The sequence below is a fragment of the Stomoxys calcitrans genome, chromosome 5, assembly GCF_963082655.1.
Source record: "Stomoxys calcitrans chromosome 5, idStoCalc2.1, whole genome shotgun sequence".
NCBI classification, from domain to species: Eukaryota; Metazoa; Arthropoda; class Insecta; order Diptera; family Muscidae; genus Stomoxys; species Stomoxys calcitrans.
The window spans coordinates 80,033,107-80,054,185 of NC_081556.1; the positions used below are offsets into that span (position 1 = coordinate 80,033,107).

A 21,079-nucleotide genomic window follows, 5' to 3' on the forward strand; every position below is an offset into this window, starting at 1 on the left:
CGGATATCAGATTCGTACTCTACACTCAAATAGCTTTTATTTAATCCCCATATTGCCATGGTCAGTAAATGAGTCCTGTTTGGGGAAGAGGTGGCCCCAAAAAACTTGTTGTCACATTTGGATATCAGATTCGTATTCTACTCGAAAATACCTCTCATTTGAGTCCCATATTGCCATGGTTGGTAAATTTGTCCGATTTAGGGATGTTTTGGGGCTTGGGGTGGTCCCCCTAGCACTTGGTCCGACAATTGGATATCAGATACGTTTTCTAATCCTAAATACCTTTCATTTCATTTCACCATCTGTGAAAATTTAATGAAAATCGGCTCAGCCGTTATTGAGTCTATAAGGAACAAACAAACAAACATATAAACAAACAAACCGACAAACAAACACAAATTGATTTTTATATATAAGAATTTTTATTTTAGATATAAGCAGCAACGAAGACAACTTTGAGTATAAAACTGCAGTTTTCGCCATTGGGTAAGTACTTTCCTAGACAGAATCATCTGCAAAAAAAAAAAGAAATACAATTTTAGTAAGATTATAATATAATTATATTCATATGTATGTATGTACATATGTATGTGGGCATGTATGTGTGTATGTATGTATGATGTTTAATATTTCTTAACAAGGATGTGAGTTGTGTATTCAAGAGTTACAAACGAACCGACATTAATCCTTAATAGAGATGTGGGCGAGAGCAATTTTTCACTCACACTAGAAAAAAATGAATAACGCGCAAATTATGTCGACTTAAGTTCACGCATGTACGCCAAATATTTTAATCACGCACTACTCACGAGAAACTCATGACTCGCGTGAAAATCGTGACCCACGAAAAACTCACGACTCATGGTTTAAAAAAATATTTTTTCACAAAGTGAATAATATTTGTTTGCATTCGAATATGAATTTATCACTGCATAAGCACAAATTCGCTTGTTTTCTTATGCATTTTTAGGCAAAAATTCCTAACTAAGATTTTCTTTTTCGGGGCTACTTTTTAGTATTTAGAGCGCACAACAAGCCAATTACTGGCTTGGGTGTATGTCCATAGTGGCACGGGCGGACAATTATCCGCACCCTCTTTTCAACCTAACCTAACATACACACAGAGACTTGTCCTTCATAAATGTAATGATCGGGTTTCGTATCCTTTTGTTCATATGTATATATTATGAAAAGTTTTATTATATTAATGAAAAAATCATAACTATTATGAAAATTCTTAGTGGTAGAAAATGTATGAATATGATCGTTGATGAAAAAAGTTCTTATATTTATGAAAATTTGTTTCATACATGTAAAGAAACTTTTCATAATATTAAAATTAATTTATTGAAATATGTGTCCACGTAGGTATTTGATGGGGGGAATTTTTCAAGTCAATTACAAGTAAACTACATAATTTATACTTGGAAGAGGTTCAGAATTTTGTCATTATTTCTCGTTTGTTTTCCATATTTGCTCACATGCTCTCCTGTGTGCAATAAAAAATTTAGAAAAATCACAAGCATACCTACATGCATGTTTTACATTACAACAATACAGAACATGACAACATGCACAGTTAAGTTGCCATTAGATGATAAGACATGTCATATGAGCTGTCACTTTCTGGTTTCATAATGGCTCTATTACCCGGCATGTAGTTGTCTTATATGACATGTGTGATTCAAATGAAACTAACATATGAAAATCACCTTTTAAAATTAGATTGTTTTCAGAAATTTATGCTTTAACCAGCTTTCTCAAAACACTCAGAATTTCTACGCATAAAAAAAAATTAGCTTTTGCTCAAATTTTTAGGTTATGTCATGCGAAAATAACATACAGGTGTGATAGCAAAAATTATGAAACGTGTGTAAATTAACAAATTTGACGAACATTTTCAATTACATGTAAATACAAAAAATGACATGTCATAAGACATCTACATGCCGTGTAGTAGCTCCTTAAGACTTGTATTATGTTCGTCAAATACGATTAGAGCACGTCCTAATCCTGCACGTATTCTCATATGTATTGTCCTTTTTTATATACATGTATGTTCGATGAAATAAAAGCATGATTTAATCGAAAAACTTGCATACTTATTCCAAAATTCATTTGTCATATTAAATTTGTCGTACTTACGTTCACAGTTGCTGTTTTTGAAATTATATATGACATGCCTTATCGACTAATGACAGCTTTAGAAGTCTGTCACATACATTCTACGTAAAATCTTGAAGCTATTGGGTGTTTTTAACTTTGCAATGAAGTGAAAAGTGTAAAAATTACGTATAGCCAATTTTTGTGCCAAAATAAGTCTTCCAACATGAAATAAACCTGAGGATACGCGATATTTCATTAAAGTTCCATAAATCTAACCTGAAATAGCTCCCATAAAAACCGATCTCTCGAATTTACTTATTGAGCCCTTACAAGCCGCAACTTTTGTCCGATTTGGCCGAAATTTAGCATGTAATGTTTTGTTATGACTTCCAACAACTATGCCAAGTACGGTCCAAATCGGTCTAAAACCTGAAATAGCTCCCATCTAAAACGATCTCCCGATTTGACTTCTAGAGTCCTTATAATTAGCAATTTCTGTTACATCTTTCAACAACTGTGCCAAATACGGTGCAAATCAATCAATAACCTGATATAGCTGCCATGTAAACCGGTCTCTCGACCATCCTTGTTTGGTTCCTAGAAGCTTTAATCTTTGCTGGTTTGACAGAAGATTGGTATGTAGGATAAAATTATGCTATTCAACCTAATTTATTTGGTAATAATTTTTAGCAGAATCCTTGGTGGTGGGTTCCCAAGATTCGGCCCGGACGAACTTAGAAACTTAGCATCTTTTATTTTTTATAGATGTAATGAAAACATTTTATAAACAGTAGAACAGGGTTTCATAAATATTAAAAATTTTATTAAATTTTTTCTTAAATGTAATGAAAAATACTCATAAATGTTATGAAAGTTTTCCATAAATGTTATGACAACTTTTCATAAACTATATGTATGATTGTCATAAATATTATGAAATATTTCATTGAATTGAGATTTATGAAATGTGTTACAAAAATGTTAATATGAAATCATTAATATCATCATTAATCATTAATATCATGAAAATTTTTTTCCTTTTGCCTACAAGGAAAAAAATGTTCATTAATATCATGAACATTTTTTTCCTTGTAGGCAAAAATTGTTTCTACATTTCCAAAAGTATCAGTATGACTGAATTTCTACGTCAATAACAGTGTGATTTGGGACGCATCCAAAAAAACTTTTTTTCTTTATATTTTTAACCTTTAGTCGTGATTTTCTTATGAGTCGCGAGTTTACCGTGAGTGTCTCGTAAGCCCTGAATGTCTCTTGAGACATGATCAGGGTCGTGAGCACGATATAACTCATGCACAAAGAATTTAAATTTAATTACATACGTTCATGTGACTAGATTTGAATCTCTCTCAAGAATTACGCGTGACGCGACAACTTTCGTGCATACCTCTAATATTTATTATTCAATAGCCTATATCGAACTTAGGTATACAAAAGGACAATAAATACAACAATAATCTAGGACTTACCATGGAAATACCAATTAGTCAATTTGGGATTTTCGTTGGCAAATTTTACATGACGTTCGTCGTCGGGAGGTCGACGTTTATCTCGACAACTGCACAGCATGGACACTATACTTATGCATACAGATTCGACGGAAAGCGATGGTGACCATTCCGTTGAGAGTATAGATAAACAAATATGACCATTTGAGTAGATATGAGGATGAATTGGAATATTATCGCCAGTGAATGTTACTATCGGCGATTCAAATGGATACTCTCCAACGAATCTGAAAAGCAGTTTAAAGGATTCCCCATCATAGAGGGTATTTTTAAATCCATCAAGTTTCATTGTCCATCTAAAAATAGAAAAGAAAATCGATTGTTCCAAAAATTATAAAAGTTTTTCTATATCCACCACCGAAGTATGGGGGTATATTCATTTTGTCATTCCGTTTGCAACACATCGAAATATCCATTTCCGACACTATAAAGTATATACATTCTTGATCGTCGTAAAAATCTAAGACGATCTAGCCATGTCCGTCCGTCTGTTGAAATCACGCTACAGGCTTTAAAATTAGGGATATTGAGCTGAAACTTTGCACAGATTCTTTTTTTGTCTATACACAGAGAGAATTTTTCTTCATAAATGTAATGATCGGGTTTCATAACCTTTTGTTCATAAAAATTATGAAAAGTCCTATTACATTAATGAAAAAATCATAAATTTTATGAAAATTCTTAATGAAAGAATATATATGAATATGATCGTTGATGAAAAAAATTCTTATATATATGAAACTTTGTTTTATACATGTAAAGAAACTTTTCATAATATTAATATTTTTTATCATATTATGTTATTGAAATATGTCCACATGTTTTCCAAGTCAAGTCCAAGTGAACTACCTAATGTATACTTGGAAGAGGTTCAGCATTTTGCCACCATTTCTCGTTTGTTGGTTTGTTGTCCATTTTCGCCCACATGTCTCTGTTGAATGAAAAAAATCCACACACGCATGCATGTTTTAAAATACCCTTACCCCAAAAGTACTACCCAAAAATAAATATCTAGGGGGCCGCCCCAGCACCAAAACCCCTTAAAATAGGTTTATTTGACGATCATGATAATATGGGACTCAAATGAAACGTATTTGGCAGTAGATTACGAATATGGTCAGGAAGTAGGAATAGGCTTCATTATTTATTAATAACGGAAGGCGGCGTACCCTCCACCGTAACCACCCAAAATCAAAAGTGGACCAATAAGGACAATATGGGTATCAAAGTAAAAATATGCGGGAGTAGATAACGAATCTGGCATATAAATTCATGTCGAACTATAGGGGGTTACCCCAACCCCACAAAAACGCCCAAAATGGGCACATTAGCCGTATAGACTGAAAAACGGAAGAACAGATTTTCTCGAAATTTTTGCATATTGTGTAGGTTGGTCTTGAAAGAAACATTGGCTATATAATTTTTCGGTATCGGAAGGGGGGCGAACCCTCCCCCTTATGCCAAAAACACAACCCAAAATCAAAAGTAGACCCATCGGAACAATATAGGTATCAAATTAAAAGTATTGGAGAGTGGAAACTCCCCCAAATAGACATATTAATTATTTGGGTTCAAGTACCACCGGTGGCTGCCCCAGCCCCAAAACCCCAACACCAAAACTCCCCCAACCATACATATTCGACGTTCATTTCAATATGGGGCTCAAATGAAAGGTATTCGGGAGTACATTTCGAATCTGGCATACAAAATCAGATCGAAGTATAGGGGGTCATGCCACCCCTCAAAAACGCCATTGGGCCCTTTATGACTATATGATAATTGGCTGAACAGATTATCTTAACATTTCATAGATTGTGTACGTTTGTCTGGATGGAAACATAGGTTCTTTAATTTTTAGATATCGGGTGGAGGCAGACCCTCCACTTTACCACAAAAACGCCACCCATATCCGGAAGTGGTCCGATGGGCACAATAAAGGTATCAAATGAAAGGTATTGGAAACCAGAACACGAGTATGGTATTAAAATTTGTGTTCAAATACCACCGGTGGCCGCCCAGCCACAAAACACCCTCCAAACGGGTCATATTTACCGGCCATGTCAATATGGGGCTCAAAAAGATATAAGATATTGGAGAGTTAAAGAAGGCGCTGCGGAGCGGGCCCGGTTCAGCTAGTTATGAATAAATTTTATCTCAATTAAGTCAACTAAATATTATTTACTATACCCCCACCATAGGATGGGGGTATACTAATTTTGTCATTCCGTTTGTAACACCTCTCAATATGCGTCTAAGACCCCCATAAAGTATATATATTCTTGATTGTCATGAAATTTTAAGTCGATCTAGCCATGTTGGTCCGTCCGCCCGTCTATCGAAAGCACGCTAAGACACGCTAGGCGCTTGACATTTTGCACAAATACTTCTTATTAGTGTAGGTCGGTTGGGATTGTAAATGGGCCAAATAGGTCCATGTTTTGATATAGCTGCCATATAAACCAACCTTGGATATTGATTCTAGAGTGCGAAATTCTTATCCGATTTGGCTGAAATTTTGCTTGAAGTGTTCTGGTATAACTCCCAACAACTGTGCCACGTATAGTCAGTCCATAACCTGATATAGCTGCCATATAAACCGATCTTCCGATTGGACTACTGAGCCTCTAGAGGGCGCAATTCCTATCCGATTTGATTGAAATTGTGCATGACGTGTTTCGTTATGACTTTTAACAACTGTGCTAAGTATGGTTTAAATCTGTCCATAACCAGATATAGCTGCCATATAAACCGATCTTGGCTTATATGGCCGAAATTTTGCGTGAAGTGTTTTGATTTGACTTCCAACAACTGTGTCAAGTATGGTATAAATCAGTCCATATCCTGATATAGCCGCCTTATAAACCGATCTTCCGATTAGACTTCTTGGGCTTTGCAATTCTTATCCAACATGGTTGAAATTTTGCATATGTCGTTTTGGTATGACTTCCAACAATTGGTCCAAGTATGGTCTAAATCGGTATATAACCTGATATAGCTGCCATATAAGCCAATCTCACAGTTTGACTTTTTGAACCTCTGAAGGGCGCAATTATTACTCTATTTGCCTGAAATTTTGGAGATGGTGTTTTTCTATGACTGATGTTTTTCTATTTTAAAATCTCATTCAAAGAATTTGACAAATGCAATACATGGTGGAGGGTGTATAAGATTCGGCCCAGCCGATCTTAGCACACTTTTACTTGTTATAGATGTAATGAAAACATTTTATAAACAGTAGAACAGCGTTCTATGAATATAATAAATTTTATGAAATTTTTTCTTCACTGTTATGAAAAATACACATAAATCTTATGAAAGTTTTTCATAAATGGTATGGCAACTTTGCATAAACTATATTCTTGATTTTCATAAATATTATGACATGTTTTATTGAATTGAGATTTATTAGACGTTGAATTGAGATTTATTAGACGTATTTCATAAATGTTAAGAAAAGTTTCACTGGGACGTATTTAAACATTTTTATTATAAATTTTATGACAAAGGAGGCCACCGTAGCGCAGAGGTTGGCATGTCCGCCTATGACGCTAAACGCCTGGGTTCGAGACCATCAGAAAAAAATTTCAGCGGTGGTTTTCCCCTCCTTATGCTGGCAACATTTGTGAGGTACTATGCCATGTCGAACTTCTCTCCAAAGAGGTGTCGCACTGCGGCACGCCGTTGGGACTCGGCTATAAAAAGGAGGCCCCTTACCATTGAGCTTAAACTTGAATCGGACGGCACTCATTGATATGTGAGAAGTTTGCCCCTGTTTCTTAGTGGAATGTTACTGGGCAAAAATTGCAATTTGCATTATGACAAAATTATTAATATCATGAACAATTTTCTTTCGGTGTAGGCAGGTTAAGTTCGAAGATGTATGAATTGTATTAGACCACTAGACATCCTTCTTCATTTTGGCCCTGATCGATCCACATTTGGATATAGCTGCCATATAGACCGATCTCTCGATTTAAGGTCTTGGGCCCATAAAAGGCGCATTTATTGTCCGATTTTGTCAAAATTTCGTACTGTGAGTTGTGTTGTGAGATTCTTCTTCGATTTGGCTCAGATCGGTCCACATTTGGATATAGCCGGCCGTTTAACTTGTTTTATATATATTTTTTGCCGAAAGATTAAATATTTTTTTTTTGTTTTTTATAATGGGTATGTAAGTTAATAGCGTACATGTTTTGTTTGATTCAATTATTTTAACAAAAAAATTAATTAATACATTTTTCAAAGTATAATCGAAGACATAGTTCAAAATTTCGAAAAAATAGTTTGATAATTGCGTTTGTATGGCTCTTATAGCATAAGGTATTCTGAACCGAATTCCATGGAATGCGCCGACAAAGACCCTATCACACTACTCGTTCTTGTCTTATGACATGTCACTATTTATGTATCATTGGTATGTGTTAATATTATCACTTTACATACGATTCATCATTTATGCTATCACACTAGCATGTTTTTTTGTTTTGTATGACATGACCTACAAACTTGAACAAAAGCTGATTTTTTTTATGGCTATAAATTTGTGAGAAAGCTGTTTAAATCATAAAGTTGTGAAAACAATTTTTCATTCGTAGCACACTATGTGTGAAACTTTAACAATAGCAAAATTTGACATGTCATAAGACAATAACATGTAGTGTAATGGCACCTTAAGTGTACCTTAAGTGTTCGGCATGGTATACGCAGAAATTTAATATTAATTATACTAACTGCGCCAAATCATTGTCTATACATGACATATCGACCGAAATCCCCGGTGGTGGTTTCTTGATTAGCTGCATTAATTCCTTTTTAATTCGTTTCTGCAATTAAATAGCATAGAAAAAATAGATTAGAGATTTATTTAGGGTGAGTACCTATTTGCATTTTGACTAGCATACTATAAATGATAATTGTGAACCTAACTCTTTAACTAAGTTATTTTTATACCCGCCATCCTATATACTTATTCATGGGGGTGTACTTCACTCCGTTTGTAACACCTCTAAATATTCGTCTCTAACCCCATAAAGTATATATATTCTTGATCGTCTCAACGTTCTGAATCGATCTATCCGTGTCCGTCCGTCTGTCGAAATCATGATAGCGGTCGAACGCATAAAGCTAGCTGCTTGAAATTTGGCACCGATACTTAATATAGACGTAAGTCGTTGGGTATTGCAAATGGGTCATATCGGTTCAGATTTGGATATAGCTCCCATATAAACCGTTCTCTCGATTTGACTTCATGAGCCCTTACAAGCCGCTATTTTTGTCCGATTTGGCAGAAATTTTGCATATGGTGTTCTTCTATGATTTTCAACAACTGTGCCAAGTACGGTGCGATTCGGTCTATATCCTGATATGCGTCCCATATAAACCGATCTCCCGATTTGACTTCTTGAGCCCCAGTAAGCCGCTATTTTTGCCCGATTTGGCTGAAATTTTGCATGCGGTGTTTTGTTACAACTTCCAATAACTGTGTTATTTGTTCTATTTCCATTAATATTTTATTACAAATAGGGATGTTTTTATCGGAATAGCATCCCCATTTGTTATTTTATTCAAATTGAAGATGTTAATTTTGTTTGCTTAAGTACAGTAATACGTTGATTTACTTCATTCTATGTATGTCAGGCCACCGTGGCGCAGAGATTAGCATGACCACCTTTGGGGCTGAATACCTGGGTTCGATTCTTGGCAGGACATCAGTAAAAATATTTCAGCGGTACTTATCTCCACCTGATGCTGGTGACATCTAGGAGGTACTATACCATTTCAAGAAATGGTATGGTAGTCATGTAAGAACTTTTCCCCAAAAGATATTTCGATATTCGCAACAACCGATATTTTTGATATTTCTCATAATAAATATCGATTGTGTCGATACTATCGTTTATTTCCCATCACCTACATTTCAAACGAAAATAAAAAGTAAAAATCAAGAGACCGATTTATATAGAAGCAATATCAATGCACAGACTGAATTAAACCAAATGTAGTGTAAATGTAGTAAATCATGAGAGAAATCATTGTACAAAATTTAAGCCCAATCAGATGAAAATAGCGCCCTCTACAGGCGCAATGTGTCTTATAGAATACACTCAGTGTCGGATCGCTTATTGTACCCAGGATGGTGGCATATTAATTTTGCCATTCCGTTTGCAATACAGCGAAATATCCACTTCCGACCCTATAAAGTATATATATTATTGATCAGCGTAGAAATCTAAGACGATCTAGCCATGTCCATCCGTCTGTCTGTTGAAATCACGCTACGGTCTTTAAAAATAGAGATATTGAGCTGAAACTTTGCACAGATTCTTTTTTTGTCCATAAGCAGGTTAAGTACGAAGATGGGCTATATCGGTTATTGTATTATTATCCACCGATTTAGGGTCTTAGGCCCATGAAAGCCACATTTATTATCCGATTTTGCTGAAATTGGGGACAGTGAGTTATGTTAGGCCCTTCGACATATTTCTTCAATTTTGACAAGATCGGTTCAGATTTAGATAAAGCTGACATATAGACCGATCCGCCGATTTAGGCCCATAAAAGCCACATTTATTGTACGATTTTGTTGAAATAAGGGACAGTGAGTGGTGTTAGGCCCTTCGACATCTTTCTGAAATTTTGCCCAGATCGGTCCAGATTTGGATATAGCTGATATATAGACCGATGTCTCGATTTAAGGTCTTGCACCCATAAAAGGCGCATTTATTGTTCGATTTTGCCAAAATTTGGACAGTGAGTTGTGTTAGGCCCTGTGAGATCCTTCTTCAATTTGCCTCAGAGCTATCTAGATTTGGATATAGCTGCCATTATAGACCGATCTCTTAATTCAAAGTTTTGGGCCCATAAAAGGCGCATTTATTGTCCGATGTCGCCGAAATTCGGGACGGTGAGTTGTGTTAATCCCTTCGACATCCTTCTTCAAATGGGCCAGATTTAGATATAGCGGCCCATAAATGGCGCATTGATTGTCCGATTTCGCCGAAATTTGGGACTGTGAGTTGTGTAAGGCTCTTCGACATTTTTCTGAAACTTATCTCAAATCGGTCCATATTTGGATATAGGTGCCATATAGATCGATATCTCGATTTAAGGTTTTGGGCCCATAAAAGGCGCATTTATAATCCGATTTCACTGAAATTTGACACAGTGACTTATGTTAGGCTTTTCGACATCCATGTTATATATGATTCAGATCGGTTTATTTTTAGATATAGCTACTTCCAATATTTTGTTATCGGCCGGCCCGAAATTAATGCCTCTTTACTTGTTTTTGTTCAATTGTGCAAAAAATAGGAAAAATATCAATCGATATTCAAACAAAAAATAACCCGATATTATGCCAGCTCTACGTTCGTACGATTTCGCGAAAAGCGAACATAGTACCAACATTAAGGGAGATGATTAAAAACTCATATTTAATAAATGCTTTTAAATATTTTTGTGTCAATCCTATGCAAATGCGAATTTTGCCCATGAACATTGCACTAAGTAACGGGGGCAAACTTCTCACATACGATTCAAGTTTAAGCTCAATGATAAGGAGCCTCCTTTTTCTATCATAGTCCGAATGGCGTGCCGCAGTGCAACACCTCTTTGGAGAGAAGTTTTACATGGCATAGTACCTCACAAATGTTGCCAGCATTAGGAGGGGAAAACCACCGCTGAAAATTTTTTTTGATGGTCTCGCCAGGATTCGAATTCGAATCCTATGACAAAAATGTTAAATGAACATTATGCGGTTAGTTCTTGGGAAAATGTTTATTTTATGCGAATTTTTTAACAAGAAGCGACTTTTTGTGCCACCTTTGTAAAATGCTCAACGGTAACCCTTGTGCAATGTACTTAGATCTATGATAACATTTTAAAATTCGGGAATTTCCCGTAACAACAAAAAAACTTCCCATTTCTTTCACATTGTATTCTTACTCTTGTTGCGATCTGGCTGTATTTCTGTTTGTGGTTTAATCGGTCGCCGATGTATGAGTAATTAATTTCGCGATCTACATGTTCTGCAGCGCCTCGGCCAGATAATATAATATAAAGATAAAACGATGTTTATTACCTGTTTAAATGATGCCATTCGTAATGAGTAATTGTTTTTCGGAAAAAGTTTTTTGTGTTGTTTCTTTTTTTACGTTATGAAATTAACGCTAGCGCTTTTAACGATTGGCTTGTTTTCACTTTACGTTATCAACTCGCACTGCGGTTTGTTTATTTTTCTCGGCGAGTATTGCAGCGCTGTCGTATTAAGAATACGAGCAGAGTTGCCATTGCAGACATACTATCAGATCAAAAGTTTACCAAAAACATACAACAAATTCCCAAACTAGCCGAACAAATTTAAAAATAATTTAAATGCTCTTAATGGGGTAGGGCGGATTTCTCGTGGGAAAAATAAAGTTCGGATCTTTAATTAATCGTGGGGATAAACCTTCAGTCAACAAATTTGGTTTTCTCGTACACTTTTAAGGTAATTTAGAAGATATGGCAACATTACGCGACAATCAGCAAATGGATTGTTCGCGTGCTCAAAAATTTGCACTTTTACGGAAAGTCGTTCGTTTTTAGTAAGACACTGAGTGGGAGAGCGGTAAACATTTGGAGATTTTTGTAAATAAGCGGTTGATGTTTTTCCCCGGTAGAGTTTCTTACTTTTTTGCAAATTTTTATCGGTAAACAAAACACAGCTGTATTTATCGGGACGATAATCTTCTAAACGGTACCTTACTACTAACCGGTACCCATTTGTCGGTTAAGGTTTATCGCATGGTTCACAACGAAATCAACGATACAACCCTGTGGAGATGGTGGCGCAAATTCCCACTAGGCTGTCAAATTTCTGGACACTTCCTTATTGACATTCTAGTTTTTAATTGCATTTTATTTTTCTTATTTGATTTATTTTTTATTTCATTTTATTTTACTTTTTATTTGAATGAGAATCCCGGCCGAAGGGTTGGCATTCTATTCTGCCTTCGGAATAGTCGCAGAATTGTTTATGTAATTGTTCCGTGAGGGAATTTGACAGTAATCAAATGTTTTTGTTTCCCATCCAAAACACGTTTTTATACCCTCCACCATAGGATGGGGGTATACAAATTTCGTCATTCTGTTTGTAACTCCTCGAAATATTCGTCTAAGACCCCATAAAGTATATACATATATTCTTGATCGTCATGACATTTTAAGTCGATCTAGCCATGTCCGTCCGTCCGTCCGTCTGTCGGTCGAAAGCACGCTAACTTTCGAAGGAGTAAAGCTAGCCGCTTGAAATTTTGCACAAATACTTCTTATTAGTGTAGGTCGGTTGGGATTGTATTTGGGCTATATCGGTCCGCGTTTTGATATAGTTGCCGTATAAACCGATCAGGGATCTAGAATTCTTGAGCCGCTAGAGGGCACAATTCTTATCCGAAATGGCTGAAATTTTGCATGAAGTGTTTTGTTATGACTTTCAACATCTGTGCTGAGTACGGTTCAAATCGGTCCATAATCTGATATAGCTGCCATATAAACCGATCTGGGGTCTTGACTTTTTGAGCCTCTAGAGGACGCAGTTATTATCCGATTTGGCTGAAATTTAGCATGAGGTGTTTTGTTATGACTTTCAACAACTGTGCTAAGAATAGTTCAAATCGGTCCATAACCTGATATAGCTGCCATGTAAAGCGATCTTGGGTCTTGACTTCCTGAGCCACTAGAGGGCGCAATTATTTTCCGATTTAGCTGAGATTTTGTACGACGGCTTCTCTCATGAACTTTAACATACGTGTCGAAAATGGCATGAATCAGTTTATAGCCTAATGCAGCTCCCCTATAAACCGATCTCCCTATTTTACTTCTTCAGCCCCTAAAGTGCGCAGTCCTTACTAGATTTGTCTGAAATTTTACACAATGACTTCTTCTATGGTCTCCAATATTCAGTTCAATTATGGTACGAAGTGAACCATAACTTGATATTGTTCCAATAACATAGCAATTATTTTTTTTTATCCTTTGTTTGCCCAAAAAGAGATACAGTGGCAAGAGCTCGACAAATGCGATCCATGGTGAAGGGTATATAAGATTCGGCCCGGCCGAACATAGCACGCTTTTACTTGTTTTATCTGCACATATTGTTGTCTCTATTTAATTTATTTTTTCGCGAATAAAAAATTAAAAACGAACCATTGAAACCAATAAAACATTCAAAAATGATGCCGACAATAATTTCAAGTGTTGCCACATTGAATTTTTCTGCCATTTTCCTCACGATGCTTTGGTATTCCATTCTGCTTTCGGAATAGCGAAAGCAGAATAGACCGAAATTTGACAGCAATCAAAGGTTTTTGTTTCCATTCCAAAACACCTATTGTTGTCTCTATTTAATCTATTTTTTCTCAAATAAATAAGGAACAAATAACCACTGAAATCAACCAATTAAACAAAAATGATACCGGCAATAGTTTCAAGTGTTGCCACTATAATAGTTTTTTGCCTTTTTCCTCACTATAAGCAGTGAACTACTTTTCCGCCTATTTTTAGCCAACGTTTTGAAACTAACCACTGAAACCAACCAATTAAACAAAAATGATGCCGGCAATAGTTTCAAGTGTTGCCACTATAATAGTTTTTGCCTTTTTCCTCACTATAAGCAGTGAACTACTTTTCCGCCTATTTTTAGCCAACGTTTTGCTGACGTTTTTTTAAAGGATTTTGCCTTTTTCAACACATTTTTCTTTTTTGTTTGTTTTAGGTTAGGTTTGGTTCAAGTGGCAGTCAGCCATCAGACTCACTTAGACGTTTTCGTCCATAGTGATACCACAGGAACAGCAATAGGAAGATGCCTTCTAGTTCTTACCGTCGAACCATCCAGATCGCTTTAAAAAACCCAATAACTTGCGAATGTTCACATCCGCTAAATCAGACAGGTTCTCAAAGAAATGAGAACCTAAAGTGGAACTCCTTCTAACTGCTAGTGCGGGACACACACACAGAAGGTGTTCTGTAGTATCTTCTTCCTCGATGTCCCTACAGCTTCTGCAACCTTTTCCGATTAGACCGTGATCTGTCATGACGAAGACAATGACTGAGACTTCTGTTCTAGCCAATGTCAGCAAAGCAGTAGACCTCTTTAAGTCTAGAATTGGCCACATAGTTTCGGAATGCTCACATGTCGCTAGAGGCATGTCCGCATATTCCTGTGTCCCATCTCGTTGAGAGATCTGCGGCAGTCGAGGGCGGTTTTTGTGTTCAGAAATACGTACTCCAGGGATTTAATGGCTGCCTGGCTGTCTGAGAAGATATTTATGCCAATCCATCAGGAATAGTGGCACAGTAATTTTTATCAAAAAGCGTCTCAGGTAGGGTGTAATCCACACTGCCTGTAACATCGGATATTGTATCAAGGATAACACAGTGTCCGTATCCGTCACATGACCACTGGGAAAGCTTCCTTAACTTCACGGCAGTGGTCGCTGCAATTTGGGTAGCCTCAATGTCTAGAGCTATAAGATGTAGCATTAAATTCAGTGATGCACTGATGGTGGTGGTCCTCAGTGCGGCTATGATGCATAAACAAGCCATTCTTTGGATCCGGTTAAGTACTGAGCAGTATGTGGATTTTTGAAGCGCCGCCCACCAGACCACAACACCATATAGTATTATAGATCTAACAACTGTAGTTCATGCCCAATGCCTGACACGCGTTCTAAACCCCCAACTTTTGCCAATGGCTCTCCTGCAGGTGTATAGGGCAAGAGTGGCCTTTCTTGCCCTTTCCAAAATGTTGGATTTGGAGTTCAATTTTTTGCGCTTTATGTAAATAGAACGTTCTCTCCATCCAAGGAGACAGGTTCCTTTCAGCAGTAAGTCTGCTACTCTGAATTGAAGTACGACTTCTGTAATAGCAGAACTACTGCTACAATAGCAGCAAAATTAACTACTATTCAGCAGACAGTGTTTGCTATTTTCAGCAAACTTTTTTCCATGAGTGTAGAAATTTTTTCAAAAAAAAAGAAAAAAAAAACTAATAAAATTCAGAACAAGTAAAAGAGTGCTAAGTACGGTCTGGCCGAATCTTATATACCCTCCACCATGGATCGCCTTCGTCGAGTTCTTTTCCCGGTGTCTCTTTTTTATGGCAAACAAAAGAAAGGAAAGTATAAAAGAAAATAATTGCTATGCTATTGGAACTATATAAAGTTAAAGTCCGATTCGGACCTTAATAAAATGAATGTTGAAGAAGTCATTGTGTAAAATTTCGGTCGGTTTATATGACAGTTAGGTTATGGACCGGTTTCATCCATACTCAGCACAGTTGTTGCAAGTCGTAATAAAACACTTCATGCAAAATCGCAGCCAAATCGAATAAAAATTGTGCCCTCTAGTGGCTCAAGAAGTCAAGATCCAAAATCGCAGCCAAATCGAATAAAAATTGTGCCCTCTAGTGGCTCAAGAAGTCAAGATCCAAGATCGGTTTAATGGCAGCTGTATCAGGTTATGTACCGATTTAAACCATACTTGACACAGTTGTTGGAAGTCATGGCAAAACACGTCGTGCAAAATTGCAGCCAAATCGGATAAAACTTGCGCCCTCTAGTGGCTTAAGAAGTCAAGATCCAAAATTTGTTAATATGGCAACTATATCAGGTTATGCACCGATTTACACCATACTTGGCACAGTTGTTGGAAGTCAGTTCGTACAAGTTTTAAAAAATTCTTATAGTCACCTAATTAAGATTGCCAAAGTGTACCTAAGTTCTAAAATTCAGAGCTCTAGTTAAATTTACAAAGGGAGTTCCAACTAGTACATTTACGGTACGATTTTCCAAAATTTTTTTCCACACCTTTTTTTTCGAAACGAAATTTCGTGCTTACGATTCAATACCGACATTCATGTAAAATTTCATGATTCTAGCTTTGGCCGTTTGGGCTGGGCGATGATCAGTCAGCCATCAGTCAGTCACGTAACTCTTATATATATGTATAGACTAGCTGGACAGAGCCCGCTCCGCTGCGCCTTCTTTCACTCTCTTACTTTTTCTGTGCCCTATATTGGCACCGTCAGGAAAATAGTTCTGTTCGGTGGTACTGGTACGGTGTTTTAGATATTTCGCACCAAAGTGGATACCATGCTGGTGCTCTACTCCCAAATTTCTTACATTTGAGCCTTATATTGCTATGGTCGGTGAATATGTCCGGTATAAGGGTGTTTTTGGGGATGAGGTGGACCCGCCTGTATCTTATTCGTGCTCTAGTCTCAAATACCTTTCATTTGAGCCTAATATTGTCATTATTAGTCTATATTTTCATTTGGCGGGCTTTAGAGCAGGTGCGACCGCCGTAGACATTCCACTTTAAATAAGAATACCAATTTTCTGTTTTCGAGTTATTATAAACAAACTAAATTTCGCGTAAATTGGTGCACTCATTTCCGAGATCTGTCGTTTTTGAAAATAGGGTGAGGGGAGAGTCCGCCCATCACAGTTTGGATGTAAGATCTACTTCATTCTTTTGGTTTTGGTGGTGGATTGGAGTAGCCAAACCCTTTTGCCTCGAAAGTGGATATCAGATTCATGTTTTACTCCCAAAAACCACATTTGAGCTACATATTGCTATAGTCGGTATATATGTGTAGTTCATGGGGTTTATGAGATGAATCGTCCCTGAAACACTTGGCCATAAAGCAGATTTCAGATTTGAGCCCCTTTATTCCATAATCCACAAATATGTCCAGGTTGAGGGATATGTTGGGTGGGAAGGCCACCCACGCACTTAGCCCTGAAAAAAGATCAGCATCGAGCTCTACTGTTAAATTCCTTTTATTTGAGCCGCAATTGCAATTAGTTTAGGGGGAGTTTATGGGTGACACTACCCCAAACACTTGGGCTCAAAATTGCATATCAAATTTGTTTTCTACTGTCAAATTCCTATCATTTGAGGGGTATTTGCCGTAGAAGGCAAACATAGCTGGTTTGAGGGGAGTTTAGGGGGGCGAACCCTGAAATGGTATCAGCATTGTGATAGAGCACGATTTTGTTTGAGCCCCATAATGTCAAGCATTTTGAAGGTGGCGATCAAGACATTCAGGGTTACGGGTCTCGTTCAGATCCACCCTAATTAATTTTTTTGTATTGTTTTTCTACATTCAAAATCAAATCTCAAAGCTACCACTTGGGATACCACATGTTTAAAAATCCGCTGGGTCTGCTGTGTCTATCCCAATTTGGGGGTAAAAAGTGTACTCTCCTACCAAAGACCTTTTATTGCTGTTCTTTTCTATCCTGATTGGCTTTCATTTATTATAACACCCTACACCACTACTGTGCTACAGGTTATTATTTCTTTGTGCATTTGTTTGTTTGATTTTGAAAAAATTCGGATCAGATTTAGATATAACTCCCATATATAACTTTCATCCAATATCGCCTAATAATGTTGTAGAAGCCACAATTTTGTTTCGATCTTTACAGAATTTACGTCCCAATACGTGTGCAGAATTTCATAAAAATCGGTTCAGGTTTAGATATAGCTCTCATATATATCTTCTATCCGATATGGTCTTTTAAGGAACCACAATTTGGATCCTATCTTTAAAAAATTTAGCATGCGATGTTTTGTTTGACGTCCCAATACGTGTGCAGAATTTCATAAAAATCGGTTCAGATTAAGATATAGCTCCCATATATATCTTTCATCCTTTGAAGGCTAAAGAAGCCAGAATTTTAGTCCGATCTTTACAAAATTTAGCATGACATGTTTTATTTGACGTTCTAATATATTTGCAGAATATCATAAAAATCAGTTCAGATTTATGATACGATATGGTGCTTAAAGTCTATAGAAGCCAAAATTTTGGTCCGATCTTTGAAAAATTTGGCATAAGGTGTTTCATTTGACTTCCAAATACGTATGCAAAATTTCATTAAAATCGGTTCAGATTTAGATATAACTTCAATATATATCTTCCATCCGATATGGTTTTTAAGGCTATGAGGTGTTTTATTTGACGTTTAAGTTCGTATGCTAAATTTTATCACAGCCAGTCCAGATTTACATATATGTAGCTCCCATATATATATATTTCATATGGCCTTGCCTTTAACACTCTAATAGCCACAATTGAGGTCCTATCGTAAGAAAATCTTAGAAGGCTCTATTCAATATATCAATATATTTTGCATACCTAGCAAAATTAAAATACGACTATATTTCAACACAGGTTCCTTGCATTAAAAGTAGTACCCAGACACTGTGGTGTAGGGTATTTTATAGTCGGCTTCGCCCGAATTTTGCCTTTCCTTACTGGTTTTAATACCTTTTTTTGGGTAGGATGGGGGCGGCGATTGTCCTCTGACACGTCCTTTCATTTGAAAAGAATATATTCTCGTTCGTCCTACATGACAATTTGGTGCTGTTTTTGTTGGGAGAAGAGCGTCGGTCCCCCCGACGCTAAGGCCAAAAGATTTTACATTTCTGGCTGTACGGCAGGATATAGAATAGATACTTGAATCCTTATATCAACATAAGATTCGAAATCTAATGTCATAGACCTTTCGTTAAATTCCCATAGTATCCCGATCGAACAACACGTCCTATTGAAGGGTATTTAGTGGGTGCGTCGGTCCCAGATTCGGTCCCAAATGTGTATATCAGATTCGTAGTCAACTCTCAACGAACTTTCATTTTATATCCATTTAGTGACGTTGGACATTTATGTCCGTTTAGGGGATTTTTGGGTTTGGAGAGGCCCCGTAGAAACTTTGGACCAAATTCTTGTAACAGATGTGTACTCAACTTCCAGCCATATTGTACCAACCGGTAAATATGTTCTGTTGAGGGGTTTTTGGGGGGTTGGGGCGCTTCAAAATCCAAGGATTAAATGAAAACATGTCCGTACGGGTGGGTTTTAGGATGGGGCGCCCATCCAGGTTATTTGACCCCAAAATTTTATACCAATTTCATGTTAAATCGCTGCACCCATTTTCGAGATCTGGCGTTTTGGAAAAGTGGCGTAAGGGGGATATCCGCCCCCTTCGGATATCCAAAACTGTAGCACACAATTTTCACCGGGGCTCAAACTCTACCATCTGTGAAAATTTCATGAAAATGGGTTCAGACGTTTTTGAGTCTATACGGAACAGACAAACAGACTAACAAACAAACAAAACGCAACAATTTCATTTTTATACCCCCCAACATAGGGTGGGGGTATACTAATTTCGTCATTCTGTTTGTAACTCCTCGAAATATTCGTCTAAGACCCCATAAAGTAAATATATTCTTGATCGTCATGTCGAACTAGCCATGTCCTTCCGTCTGTCTGTCGAAAGCACGCTAACTTTCGAAGAATTAAAGCTAGCTGCTTGAAATTTTGCACAAATGCTTCTTATTAGTGTAGGTCGGTTGGGATTGTAAGTGGGCTATATTGGTCCACGTTTTGATATAGCTGCCATATAAACCGATCTGGGATCTTGATCCGATTTCACTGAAATTTTGCACATAGTGTTTTGGTATCACTTCCAACAACTATGTTTAGTATGATTCAAATCGGATCATAATTTTGTATAGTTGCCACATAAACCGATCTTGGATCTTGACTTCTTGAGCCGCGGGAGGGCGCAATTCTCATCCGATTTGGTTGAAATTATGCATGAGGTGTTTTGTTATGACTTCCAATAACTGTCCTAAGTATGGCGCAAATCGGAACATAACCTGATATAGCTGCCATATAAACCGATCTATGATCTTGACTTCTTCAGCTTCTAGGGGCGCAATTTTCATCCGATTTGGCAGAAATTTTGTTCAACGGCTTCTCTCATGACCTTCAACATACGTGTTCAATATGGTCTGAATCAATCAATAGCTTGATACAACTCCCACATAAACCGATCTCCCAATTTTGCTTCTTGAGCCCCTACAAGGCGCAATCTTATCAGAATGAACTGAAATATTACACAATGACTTCTATTGGGTTGCCCAAAAAGTAATTGCGGATTTTTCATATAGTCGGCGTTGACAAATTTTTTCACAGCTTGTGACTCTGTAATTGCATTCTTTCTTCTGTCAGTTATCAGCTGTTACTTTTAGTTTGCTTTAGAAAAAAAGTTTAAAAAAAGTATATTTGATTAAAGTTCATTCTAAGTTTTAATAAAAATGCATTTACTTTCTTTTAAAAAATCCGCAATTACTTTTTGGGCAACAATGTTCAGCATTCAATTCATTTATGGTGCGAATCGGACTATAGCTGATATAGCTCCAGTAGCATAACGGTTCTTATTCATTATTCTTTGATTGCCTAAAAAGAGATACCGCGCAAAAGACTCGACAAATGCGATCCATGGTGGAGGGTATATAAAATTTGGTCCGGCCGAACTAGGCTCGCTTTTACTTGTTTTAATTTCAGTTATTTTAATCTAAAACCTGAATTTAAATGAAAGATAAAGTAA

At 36.9% G+C, this 21,079-nt stretch overlaps 1 protein-coding gene across 1 annotated transcript; it reads right to left on the reverse strand.

Moving 5' to 3' along the window:
• Nucleotides 1-399: 399 nt before the first annotated feature.
• LOC106080679 (ubiquitin-conjugating enzyme E2 W-like) lies at nucleotides 400-11,878 on the reverse strand. The gene is made up of 4 exons (XM_013242137.2): nucleotides 11,713-11,878; nucleotides 8,364-8,455; nucleotides 3,594-3,928; nucleotides 400-512 (listed from the first exon to the last, which is right to left on the reverse strand). Exons 1-4 carry the CDS (start codon nucleotides 11,728-11,730, stop codon nucleotides 499-501), a joined length of 459 nt encoding a protein of 152 aa, XP_013097591.1. The 5' UTR covers nucleotides 11,731-11,878; the 3' UTR covers nucleotides 400-498.
• Nucleotides 11,879-21,079: the final 9,201 nt, after the last annotated feature.